Genomic DNA, 13,864 nt, shown 5'->3' on the forward strand with positions numbered 1-13,864 from the left:
AAGAGGTACAAATGAGTTAAATATCAAGACCAGTGAGACATAGACATGATTTAAAGAACATCATCTCTGTTATGGGTGACATCTTTGCTCCCTAGAAATATTAAACTTTAGTTTGTGTAGTCCACTTTAAATGGATTAATTGAGTTAAGCGCACAATATTCCAGGCACTTAACAATATATAGTTCTTTTCATTACACAGTGACCAGAGGCATGTGGGTTGAAGCCTCCTTCCTTCCGGGCCTGTTTTCCCACCACAGCCCTGGAGCAGGATGTTCTCAGGTCCTTTCATTCTCCCGTAGGGTGGATCACATTTGATGGGATTAAGTTAGATGCTAATGAGCAGGCTGGAGTTGAGTCTCAGTGTAGGAGGCCAGTGTATCCCGCAGCACTGCCACCGTCTGCATGTGCCCTTCCTTCCTGTTGGGCCATGAGCTCAGGCCCTCCTCCCTCCAGGCTGTGACCTCTGACCAGGGCCTGGGTCTCCATCCCTGACAACCCAGTGTGATGAATGGGTCTTCTTGATTACTTGTTAGTGATTCATCTGTTTGATCTTTCTTGGGGAGACCAAGTTTAGTAATGGTAAAATGCAAAACGTTTTTATGGCCAGATTTCAGGAAAGAGTACAGAGTTATCTATAATCCACCGTATGGCTTATACAAAAATATTCTTAACATCTAAAGGAAAGTATGCAATGTGACTCTCATCTTTTCTCAGCATGAGGTAATCGTGGCCCTATTCTGTAAGAATTTCCCATATGTAGTTCTACATGGTTATTAAAATGTAGCTAACATTTCTATTCCGAAGTTGTTTGTAGCTAAATTGAAAAAAAAAAAAAAAAATTCAGCCAATTGCACGATTCCCTTTATCTTCATAAGGAAATTTCTCAGGGAAGGCGCGCACACACACACACACACACACACACACACACTATGTTTCTCAAGGGAAGCAAAGTCTCTTGTCTAGGGACTCATTATAGGAAGCACAATAATGCAGACTGTCCTCAGTGCCGTGAACCTCTTTGTTATTATAGTGGCCTTTGATGGATGTTTATAGCATAAAATCAAAGTATAAATTCTATGTGGGACCTAGATAGTAAAATCCAAGTACGCATTTTTCCAGTGGTCTAGCTTCATTTAATGTTATAACCCAAATAGGTTTTTATAGGAGTAAACAGATTGCCTGTCCTTCCATCCCATAAATTTAACTTTTAAAAACAGGTCTCTCACAGGAACTGGATATCAGTCAAGATCAAGGTTATATCATTTGAAGTACACGTGTTAATGGTATATATTGAGGGTATGTACTGGGAACCAAATGAACAAGTGCCTAATATGTGACTAGTTAGGGATTTTAAGGACAATACAAATGCCTGAGACAGAACAGTTTCCTACAAGTCAGCCTTATTTGACTCATCTCTCTTATAATGATCATATATTTTGTCTTTATTCTGTTTATTAGTATAGGTACATTTTAAGCATACCAATGATATGAAAACCCAGACTTACATGAATTATAAATTGTACATTAATAATTAACTTTTTCAAAAGGATTCCTTACTTACAAAATGACTAAAAGTTCAGCTTACCATGTAACATTTTGTTCCACTTAACAGTTCTTAGGCAAAGTGTGAAATGATTATAGGAAACAGCAGGAAATACATGAGAAATGCACAGTAACCAACGGACATTTGCTGAGCTTGTACCGTGTTCAAGATGCTATTTGAGACACTTCATGAGATAAAAATGTGAAATAAGAGATAGTTTCAGTCATTTTTTTTTTTAAAGAGCATTAATCACGGCCTGTAGGAGAGGGTACCTGGAGCTAGTCCTGGTGGCCATGGCGGGGGCGCTGGAGCCTCCAGGACCCCGTGGAGCAGAGTTTGAGAACAAACTAATTGTCATCTCACCCTCTTGGTTTTCAGTCCAGTGGGGAAAGACAGAGTGTGAATGAGCCGATGTCATTAGCATATGAGACGTCCAAGGGGCAGCAGCAGGGGCTGCTACAGGAGATGCTGCCTGTTTTCATTTCCTGCCCAGCTCTTATCTGTCAGACACTTGGTGCTCCTTGGTACCATGGTCACAAAGAATCTGTGAATTCTAGCAGAAAACTAATAGACGAACAGCAAGTGTGGGACTCGATTAATGTGACATGAGGGTAGAATTGCTACATTTTTCTCTGAAAACGTTAAAATGAAAAGTATAAATATGCTGTCGAAAAGAAAAGCTCAAAGGAAAATAAAGAGAAACATCAAGAAAAATAAAGCCTGCAGTGCAAGGAATAAGTCTCTCACAAGAAATAAAGCACAGAGTGGACTATGGTCCCAGACAGGGCTTCCGCACAAGGGGTGTTCCGCTGGTGCGTCCTCTGGGTGACAATAGGCTGAACAACAGAGAGGCCCACGGAACGGTTCTCAGTTGAATATTCACATGGTTAAATGGAATGATGAGTCATTTTTCCCTCATACGTTTTAATACCTTTGTAACTAAAGAGCTAAATATCTTGTTTTGATCTCTTTTCCTCCAGGCTGACTTAGACCTTCAAAGACCACCAAGGCCAGAAGTAAAAATCACTGGTCCACAAGAAAATGATGACAATGAACAAAGCAAGGACTATGCTGTCGTAGCATAGATGACTTTAACAAAGAGAGTGTATTGATTATAAGAAAAATGAAGGGTTATAATACTTGAATAATAAGTATATAGTTATTGCTAAACATAATGTGACAATATGGTTGTAAACTACCTACTGAATTTTAAAACTAGAGACTGACTGGCAAGGCCAGATAACTCTGAATAGCTACTGAAGGAGAGTGACTTCTTATGGGATATGTTTTTAGATGTCATTTAGAAAAATAGAAGGGATAGAGGGGAATTCGAACTGGAAGGCAGTTGGGCACTTGTTTTTGTAAAGGGTGAAAAAGAATGGAATTACTCCTGTTATATGCTTTCCAAAAAAGTTAGAAGTGAGATTGTTAGTTGGCAGCTTATGCTAGAGCACTTATCTAAAGAGGCATAGAATTTTAAATAGTAATAGGAAAGAAAGTGTGTACTATTTTTTAAAGCAATAAACTCTTGAATAAGCAAATTATAATTTAGTTTCAGAGATAATTTGGGGATGGCCCTAGATTGAAATGTTTCTATCACCTGTTGGCTTTCCATTTTTTCTTCCTCCTTAGCCAAAACCCACCTTAAAAGAACCAAAAGGAAGGCAAGGCATTCATTTTGGAAGGAGGAAGTATTCATTCAGTGTAGTAGTGATTAATAGTGTCATGTTCCTCCCTTAAGAGCTTCAGGTTTTAATCCTTGGGGCTCTCATGACATATACTCAGGAAGGAATTATAAAAGAACATCCAATTATATTACTGAGCCTGGATGGATGGTTTGCAAATTCTGGTACTCTATGGATTTTTCCTGACCCGGTCTGTCTTTCCCAATAATACACCTCTCTTCTTCCTCCTGTTAGGAAACTCAATATTGGCTGTTCTAAAAATTGGATTCCCCCTCCCTTTTTTTTACAAAAGAAAAATGTAGGCTTATGAAGAGTCACTGCTTAATTTAAGTTGCTTTTTGCTTTATTTCTGTTAGGATTTGCCTTGTCATATTTTGTCCCTGAGGATATCAACAGATATTTATTTTCAGTCCAGTTATATTTAGACTTTCTAGCAGATTCTTTTCTATATAATTAGAAGTTATCTGATAGAAATTGTTGAAAAATGTTTTAAAATTATCATAATGAAACCAGTTCCCAATTACTAGTTTGTGGGCTGATTAAATTTACTCACAGTTACCTTGTTAGATGTACATGGGGAAAATCATAATTGTAGTAGTTTTCTAAATTCTCAAGAGATGATGCCGTTAAATATAGAATATATTTTTCTAATATTAAATAATATTTTTGTTATATAGAAATTATACATTTAAAATTTGAAGAGATAGTGCTTTCAAAGAATTCATTATTAATCATAAGTTTAAAATATTTTTTCCCCTCCAGGTTTTATAACCAATCATTTGGAATCATAATTATATAAAGTACTTAAAAATGCTATAGGAAATGGATGTATTTTTTCTAGCAGCTATTTTAATACTTTCCACAAATAGGAAGTATAAGCAGAGACCATTATGTAACAGTATTGGAAAGAGATAATGATATAAGAGTATATTAATCTGGGAGGATGAATTATAAATGAGGTGCTTTATTTCTAGTTTAAAATCTAGATTGTGCTGTCTACTAGTAGGTGAATTTTTCAGATGGGATAATAAAAACACCATAGACTACAGGCAACAATTTTGTGTTGCTAGGGAAATAAACTACCTGGTTTTTTAATGTTAAGTTCCCACACTATTACTGGGCCTGGGGTTAATGATTTTAAATCATTTATAAAAATAAGGGATTAAATATAAGAAATTATAACTAATTATCAAGGTGATTCTCTTTTCCTTTAATGAGTTTTTCTCTCTTTTCCTTCTTTAATAAAGATATTCTGTGTCTCTTTTTTCTCCTTTTCTTCTTCATACTATTAAGCATAGATTTTCAGGAACTTTTTAGAATCATCCAAATGGAAAACAATGCTATTAACATCAAAAACAAAGTTTGGTATTTTTTAAAAATATATTTCAAGAAGGCAATAGGCCATAATAACTGTATCAAAAAATTGAAAAATGGGGCTGTGATACTTCTCTTGTATGTGCAGATTTTACCACCTGTTGACATGATAATTGTGATCTAACTAAAGGGATGAACAACAACTAATCACTTAAAAAAAAAAAAAAAAGAATGAAATATGCTATCTCACCAAGGAAGAAATCATTCACAGAGAATGAAACTTGTGGACATCTATTCGGAGATGACTTTAACATAAATAATGGAAGTTAATTCTCCTGCCAGAGGTGGACATTTGCTGTGTGTGGGGGCATGGTGCCGTGGTGGCGGAGTAGCTCCACAAAGTGAGACTCGCCGACAGAGCTGAGACCATTGCATGAGTGATCAGTGGAGGCCTTGGTTAGGCAGCAGTTACTGTTTTATAGAGAGAGCGCTATGAAACTCATGTAGCTTTTATGTGATACCCAGTAGAATGCTTTATATGCTAGGTTTAATGATAGATTCCATACTTTTAATTTTATGGAACTCTTAACTTGGTTTTATGATGTTTGTAAACAAGTGGTTTGTTAGTTGAATTGGAACATTAGGAGTTTTGCAGATCGAATAAAGTTGATATTAACTAAAGTCATTTTCATGCTAAGGATGTTTTACCATCTGTTAAAATAAGTACTGAAAGTTCATGGACTTTTAGACCATAAAATAACTTTTTTTTTTTTAATTGATGTTTTAGAGAGAGAGAGGAGAAGGGAGAGAGAGATAGAAACATGGATGTGAAAGAGAAACATCAATCAGCTGCCTCCTGCTTACCTTCTTCTGGGAATTGAGCCCAAAACCCGGGCATGTGCCCTGACCAGGAATTGAACCGGGACCTCTCAGTCCATGGGACGACACTCAGTCCACTGAGCCACACTGGCCAGGCAAGGTAACATTTTATTCATTATTTTTTTCTATGGCCATAGGGTGACTTTATTTATTAAAACATTTTTTGGTTATGTTTTTGGAGAATATTCGAATACCAGACTCGTAGAAAGATTATGATACTCCACGCATTGCTTTATTCTGAGCGTTAGTTCCCACTGTCGTCTATAAAGACAGAACTAGCCTATGAGTGTATGTGTGGCTTGGAGTCAATCAGCTGTCTCTGCAGGCTCACGGTTGTGGAGCCGGACTAATATGAAACTGTTCATACTGCACCAGCTGACAGCTCATAAACCACACCCTCAAAAATCTCACTAAACAACCTCCCTTCTTCATAAAAGATGGAGTTAGTTCACCTAGGAAACATTGGTGTTCTGAAGTTGAGGCTGCAGAAGAGCAGGAGTGGGTCTTGAACTTGTTCACTGGCTCTCCTACACAATTAGCTCGATGTAGCAAAAAAACAAAGTTTCAGAAAGTAGATTAGGTTAGTTGCCAAACGGAAAGCATCACGTCGGAACTGGTGCCAATCTGAATAGAAATAGGCTACGCAGTATAGATGCGTACACACGCATAGCAAACACACACACACATAGCAAACACTTGCACACACACGCATAGCAAACACGTGCACACATGCATAGCAAACGTGCACACACACGCATAGCAAACACATGCACACACACGCATAGCAAACACGTGCACACACGCATAGCAAACGTGCACACACACATAGCAAACACGTGCACACACACATAGCAAACACGTGCACACACGCATAGCAAACGTGCACACACACGCATAGCAGACACGTGCACAGACACACTCACATGCTGCAAGACGGCGGGCAGGACCCCGCAGGCACCGCTGTTCTCCACGGAGAGAAGCAGTGCATAAAAGTGTGTGGGAAGGAAACGCTCAGAAATGATGTATGTCACGGTGCTTTTAGACTTGGTTCCCAAAGACTTGAAGAGATTGAACATTCTTCCCAAAATAAGAAAGCTAGCAGCATTTTAATGGAAAATTTATTGTAGGGAGGGACAAAGATATGAAATATTCCTTCCTGAAATAGCCACGATATATAGTTTAGTTCTTTGTTGTCAGTCTCAAGTACCATATACTTTAGGTGCAGAACATTTTATACCAACACCAGCTCTCTCAGAAGGTTATACTACTTGTGAGTGTGCGTGGATAGAGGGCTCTTTTTGGGAACGAGCAGCCAGGGTCACTACAAACAGAGTAAAACTGGTCCCCACGTGTCCACTGGCGCACTCATGTCGAAGTCCGTGCAGAACTTTGTAGCCTCCTTACATGAAGTGAGGTCCTGGAATGGACGTGTTTTTTAAAAAGGTTAGTCTGTCATTCTGATGCAATGAGCACATACAGTTCTCGTTATTAAATATTCCTTTTTCAGTAAATACTATAAGACTTTAGCTTTTCAGAAAATATTCTGGTATATAGAAGGGTCTGATTTTTGCTCTTACCACATGACATCGGTGGTATTTCCTACCATGAAGGCTAAGTGGCTTGGATAGAGAATGAAAGTGTGTCCCCACAAGTTGATCAGGAAGAAAAATATTATTTACGAAGAGGTATAGCATCTTGTAGGATATGGGGAATCAGGACAGAATGTCACAACATCTGGATAGCCATAAAGCATCTGCCAAATCAGCAGGTGACTAACGGAGCTAGCTCCATTGACCTAAGCCAACAACAGTGTAGTTGAAATCCATGAATGGTACCAAATGAATGATCTGTGGTGTAATTGAGTGACCTGGGTCACAGTGCAGTGGCCTATGGGAGGAGGGAATGGCTGTCGTCAGCCTTAGAAGTTCAGAGGAAGTCTCTTTTGTGTTTTTGCTTCAATGTTTTTCTTATGCTTTAAATCTTTAATATGTACAATGATAATGTGTGATTATCAATGGAAGTAAAGATGAGGTCGGGCTCATCATTTTTATATGATTGATATTTAGAACTGTTCTTTGTCGGGAAAATTATTTGTTTTGATCAAATTTTGAGCACTGGGGTTTTTACTTCTCTCTCAGTGCTCACTCTAAACCAGAAAATTCACCGTATGTTTGTTATTAGTGAATAGATCTGTGTGTTTTTATAATTAAATTGTGTGTGGGTGGTTTATTGTTCGTTTATGATGTCATGTTGCTAATAGTTTATGTATTAATTCTTTGCATGACCTTTTTCACAAACACGATAGACTTTTTGACTTAAACCATGTAGAAATTTAGCACATGAAAAAATTCTTGTTTCTATTTGACATGAATATTAAAATTCATTATATAAAGAAAACAATTTTTATATCTTCACATACATGTTTAGTAGGTAAAAATTTTAGGTATATTTTTAGAAAATATATTGTTTATTTTTTCTTTTATGAGATGATATTAGAGAAACACAGGTCCAGAGATTTTGTTATGGTAAACAAAGCTATCTTTAAAAGCAAGGAATAAATCACACACACTATACATTATGTATAGATAGAGCTGTAGGAATACACTTACAGTTCCTGCCTCAGTGTATGGACTATTCACTGATTTAATTTCTACTGAAGTAACATAGTTTTGCTCTTTTTCCTTCATGTTTAAGAAACAAAAGCCGTTAAGCACAAGCATTTTGCATTATTTTTAGACAAATCGATTTTAGCCCTGACTGGTGTGGCTCGGTTGGTTGGAGCATCATCCCCTATACCAGAAAGTTGTGGGTTCCATTCCCGGTCAGGGCACTTACCCAGGTTGAGGGTTCAAGCCCTGGTGAGGGCACATGTGGGAAGCAACCTATCAATGTTTCTCTCTCACATGGATCTCTCTCTCTCTTCTCTCCCCTCTCTCTAAATAATCAAGAAAACATATCCTTGGGTGAGAATTAAAAACCAAACCAAACCCATAAAACAGTTTTAATTCTAAAAATTCCATGATAATCGAACTTTTAAATAAAGGCAGGTTCTGAGGTGAGTCCCAGCTAAGGCTGCAGTGAACCTTGGGACTTGGAATGTGTGCCAAACGCTGCTGGGCCATTCGGCAGCTTTGAGGACGGTCACTCAGGAGACGTGAAATCTGCCTTAAAAACCAGGTTTTTCTCTGTGAACTTCTCCAGGCTACAGCAGATCTGCATTTTGCCTTCTTGATATGTAATAACAAAATACGTGTGATTGGGGACCCTACCTGAAGAGAAGACGGTGCGGCACCCCTTGTGCCGCTGACCCCCGTCTTTGTTAGGTAGAGTAAAAGAGCAAACCTCTGCAGTGGAGGATCTGCCAGAGTCAAATCTCTTTAGACTACATAGCTAATCAACATTAGAAACTTCCCACAATCAACCAGGAAGGCAATTTCTCCAAGATATGGTAAAATGGCTAGCATGCATTGGTTATAAAATTCTTGTTTAGGAAAATAAACACACAGTTCTGCAGGTTTCCAAGTGTTTTGTTTCCTCCAGTGGGACCTTAATCTGGTTGCACAGGTCTCTCAAATGCCCCCACCAACTCATCTTCCATTAAAGAGACAACGGATGCAGGGATGGTCTGCACTTCAAATGCATTGGTTTAGTAATAACAAAAATGGTTTAAAATGCAAAAAAAAACATTAAAAAAACCCCCAAAAACCAAAACATTGATAAGGCATCTCCCATTAATTTCAGTGTATTTGTTCTTTTTGGCTACAATCCTCTCCCATCTCCGTGAACAATCTCAAACACAGTCATGACCTTAACAACTACCTGTGTGCTCGTGACTCCCAGATCTGTATCCCTGGGCCAAACTTCTCCCTGGGAGCTCCAGACCTGGGTGTACAACTCTCAGCTGGACATCCCTTAGTTACCTCCAACTCTTGTTCTATTTTGTTGATAATATGTTTCTATTCTTTCATTGCTTATCCTGGTTAATGATGCATCTTAACTGCCCGGCTAGAAACCTGGGAGTCATGCTTAAGTATTGCCATTCTCTTTTTGTTGAGTCAGTCATTAAATTTTATGTTGTTTGTTTAACTAAGGCTTAGAAATGTTAGTTCACTGTGTATTAATAGGCATTTTCCTGGTCTTGTTTATTGGCCATGAGGGTTCCTCTTCATTAATTCACATGCTTATCTCATTTTTCTGCTAGGTTTTGGGCTTTTTGTAACTGCTTTGAAGGGCTTCTTTATATAGCCTTTATAACTGTAGCTGGTGATGTGCTTTTACAGATATCTCTGCCAGCTTATGGTTTACCTGGTTTGCTTTTCTAAAAATGATATTAGCTTAGAGAAAAGTTTTCATATTGATATAGTCAAATAGGCTAATCTTTTAAAAAATAGTTTATGGGCTTTTGTGGTTTACTTAAAATTTTTTTGTCTAGCCCTGGCTGGTTTGGCTCAGTGGTTAGAGTGTGGCCCATGGACCAATGGATCAAGGGTTCAATTCCGGTCAAGGGCCCATACCTTGGTTGTGGTTTGTCCCTGGCCCTGGTCGGAGTCATGGGGGAGGCAGCCAGTTGATGTGTCTCTCTCATATCAATATTTCTCTCTCCCTCCCTCCATTCTATCTGAAAATAAATAGAAAAATATACTTGCGTAAGGATTAAAAGAAAAAAATTTGTCTGAAACTTGATGTCAATTACATTCTTTAATAGTTTCCAATTTTTTTTTAAGTTTTGCTTTTCCCATTTAGGACTTATCTGCCAGGCATGTATTTTGTGTGCACTGGAGTTAGGGACCTGATTTTCTTACACTTTTTCATATGAATAACAAACTGTTTTAGCAGCATTTGTTGAATATGCTATCTTTCCCCCATTGATCTGTAGTCAGAATTAAATCAAGTTCTCATGTGCTTTAGGGAAATTCTTGGCTCAAGATCGGAGGACATTCCTGTTATGGACTGAATTATGTTCCCCCAAATTTGTATGTTGAAGCACTCAATCCCCAATGTAACTGTATTTGGAGATAGGGCCTTTATGGAGGTAATTACAGTTAAGTGAAGTCATAAGGGTAGGGCCCTCATTCTATAGGACCCGTGTCCTTTACAAGAAGAGGAAGAGAGCCCAGCAGGCATGGTTCAGTGGACTGAGCGTCCTCCTATGGACTGAGAGGTTCCAGTTTAATTCCTGGTCAGGGCACATGCCCGGGTTTTGGGCTCGATTCCCAGTAGGGGGCGTTCAGGAGGCAGCTGATGGATGTTTCGATCTCTCCCTTCCCCTCTCTCTCAAAATCAATAAAGACATATTTCTTAAAAATAGTCTCCAGAAGAGAGTTTATCCATAGATTCTCTGGTCTGGCCTGAAGCCCTGTTTCCCTTTTGTTTTCCTGGGCTCCCTATGCTAAAACCTGACTAAATTTTCAACGATTGTATCTTTATAGTAAATGATGTCTGGGTGAGTGAAACTCCCTATTCAATTAAAAAATATCTTCTTTGTTTACTCTTCCATAAAAATATAAGATCATCTTGTCAGGTTCTGTGAAAAAACCTGTTGTGATTTTGATTAGAACTGCATAGGTCTTTATAATATTAAGATATCCTATCTATAAATTTGAAACATCCATTTATCCATTCTTAAAAGTCCTTCCAAAATTTGTATAATTTTTATTGTAAGGGTCTTGAACATCTTTTATTACATTTACTTCTAGATATCATACAGTTCTGTGGCTATTGTGGATGGAATAATTTTTAAAATCATTTTTCAATTATTAATGATATCTAGGAATATCATTGTTTTCTATAAATTGGTTTTCTATTCAGCATCTTGCTGAACTGTTATTGGAAGTGGTTTGTTCATTTCTGTAATATTTTTATGAAAACTATATTATCTGAAAAAATCATTTTTTTTTCTGTTCCCACCTTAAAATCTTTTTTTTCTCCTTCTTACCTTATTGAACTAGCTAGAACACATTGTATGAAAGCAGTAGCACATATTTTTGTCTTCTCCTGACATTAACAGAATGCTTCCAGTATTTAACATTAAGTGTAATGCTTGCTTATGTTTTTGGTAGACAGTTTATATCAGGTCAAATTTCTCTTTTATTCTCAGTTTTCTAAGAGGTGTTTTATTTAAAAATTCTGAAAGAATGAATGACTCTGAATTCATTAAGGTTTTTATTATTATTTTCTTTAGGTTCGTAAATGTGAATTACATTCTTTTTTCCCTAATGTTAAACTATTCTTACATTCTTAGAGGACTATGCTCATAGGCTTCTACAAATAGCATGGACCTTTTGGTACCCATCCTAGCTTCTTGGTGGGAAAAAAAAATTCTACACAAAATAAAAATCCAATCTTGCAACATTCACGAGGTCTCAAATTTTTACTACCCCAGTAGTATGGAACTCCTAAAATAAAGATGTACACAGAAGAACCATGAAACCTCTAGGGTAGTGGGAAAGGAACTGTAAAACCTCTCCAGAGATGCATCCACATCTTGGAGTATAATCGTATCACGCAAGATAATCCACAAACAGCTCTCAAAAATGATGCACAAGGCACACAAGGACCCTCGTGAGGTCAAGTCAGCAGACACAAGCGGGGAAATAGACACCCAAGGAAGTAGAAATCATAACTTTCACGTCTTACGAGTTCATAGTCAATTATTTAAATTTAAATGTTCAAAATTATATAACTTATCAAAATGAGAGCAAACATAATAAAAGAACAGGACCTTGTAATAGACAAAAGAACAAACTGAAAAACCAAGTAGAGCTTCTAATGAACACCAGTCAGCTTTATTGGGGTACGGTTGACAAATGAAAATGATATATATTTAAGGTGTGCAATATGATGATTTGAGATATATATATATATATATATGTATATATATATATATATATAGAGAGAGAGAGAGAGAGAGAGAGAGAGCGATACCTACCAGAATCAAGCTCATGAACACTTCTGCAAAGTAGAAAATAATAGTAGCTACTTTGTGGACCTGAAGGATTTAAAGAGAGGAGGCAGTCACAGCACTCAGCCCTAAGCAAGCACAACGCAGCTGTTAGATATTATGGTTATTAGCTTTCTGACTTGCTTTTTGGCATCTTCTTTTGAAATACCTGCCAATATTCCCTGGCTGCTTATTGCTTCTTTACTATCCACCTTTGAGCCAGAATTGATTCTTTTGGTACTTTTCCATTATTGACAAAAATACTCCCCAAAGCTCAATTCGTCTATACCTATAATACCTTGGACGGAGGAGGCTCAAAACCTTTGTCTGTTACCAAAGTGGCTGATTAATTTTCAGGATGTGTCATGTAAAGAAGGGGAGATGGTGCTGATGGTGCTGATGGTGTACAGCCTGTGGAGTGTGAGAGAGGGATGGATCAACAAGCTCTATTGATTGATGCTTTATTATCTGAGCATTGGTTTTTGGTAAGCTTTAAAATATTGAACTCACAAGCTGTATACATGTGGATTTTGAGGGTTTTGTCTTTGTATTTACCTTGGAGCCTTAATTACTGTTAGTTCCAATCCCAATGGAATAGTCACAGATGGTGTGAATGTATATTGGAAAGTTTCTATTATGCAACATGGTTATCTTTGAAGTAGTCAGCATTAGGTTTTCTGTGAAATACTAGTGGGTAACCAGACACCTGTTTGGGCATCACAGTGTGTGAAGTTTTAAAAATTATCATCTTTATATTTAATGAAATACTTATTGAGCTCTCTGCAATGTACAGTACACTGCCTCCAGGCTCTGCCTCCCTACCTGTCTGCTCCCGTACCCTTCAGTGGCTGCTCACAGTGAGGAGGTCACCAGAGAGCCCCCCGCTCTCAGCTTCTTCTTTGTGTCTCTGAAAGGCAATCTCCAGCTAGAAAATCAAATAAAATCAATGGTGATGATTTGGGCTATTCAGACAAGGAAATGCAACTTTGCCCTTAATTTCTAAGAGTGAAATTTTTAAGTCCGCTGAGATTGTTTCGAGGTGGTTGTTCATTATATTCATTTTCTGAAGAAAATTTCCTAGGAAGAGTATTTGGTTACTTGCCACGGAAATTGCTTTCCTCTCTCTGGCTGGAGACCATCATCCTCAAACTAATTTCCTGTTTAGTGTTCAATATTTGAAAGCAGGAAATTGTCATAATAAATAGGAAGCCTGAGAATGATGGTGGAAGCACATTCAGAAATTTGGTTGCTCAGGAAATCATTTTTGCCCACGTTATTAAAAACCTAGACCTTATTTAGCATTTTGCCCCTCATTTTTATTCTCATCAACAGCCATTATCAGAAGAATTTTATTAAATATCAGGCTCTGCTGGGCACTGTGAGGAAGTGATTGGGCCCCTGTCCACTAGCAGCTTGTAACAACGACAACTGCAAGATCGAAAATGTCAGTATTAACTTGATCCTTAACTATTGATGGATGCTGTCCTAAGCACCTTGGGGTTT

At 37.7% G+C, this 13,864-nt stretch overlaps 1 protein-coding gene across 1 annotated transcript in view; it reads left to right on the forward strand.

Annotated features, from left to right (window-relative positions):
• DCDC2 (doublecortin domain containing 2) overlaps positions 1 to 2,628 on the forward strand; it is a 167,646-nt gene extending 165,018 nt beyond the window's left edge. The window contains exon 10 of the mRNA XM_036257332.1: positions 2,524 to 2,628. Coding sequence (XP_036113225.1) covers positions 2,524 to 2,628 — 105 coding nt within the window. The remainder of the gene's footprint in view (positions 1 to 2,523) is intronic.
• The last annotated feature ends 11,236 nt before the right edge of the window (positions 2,629 to 13,864 follow it).

Source organism: Molossus molossus, unplaced genomic scaffold (genome assembly GCF_014108415.1).
Source record: "Molossus molossus isolate mMolMol1 unplaced genomic scaffold, mMolMol1.p scaffold_m16_p_12, whole genome shotgun sequence".
Lineage (NCBI taxonomy): Eukaryota > Metazoa > Chordata > Mammalia > Chiroptera > Molossidae > Molossus > Molossus molossus.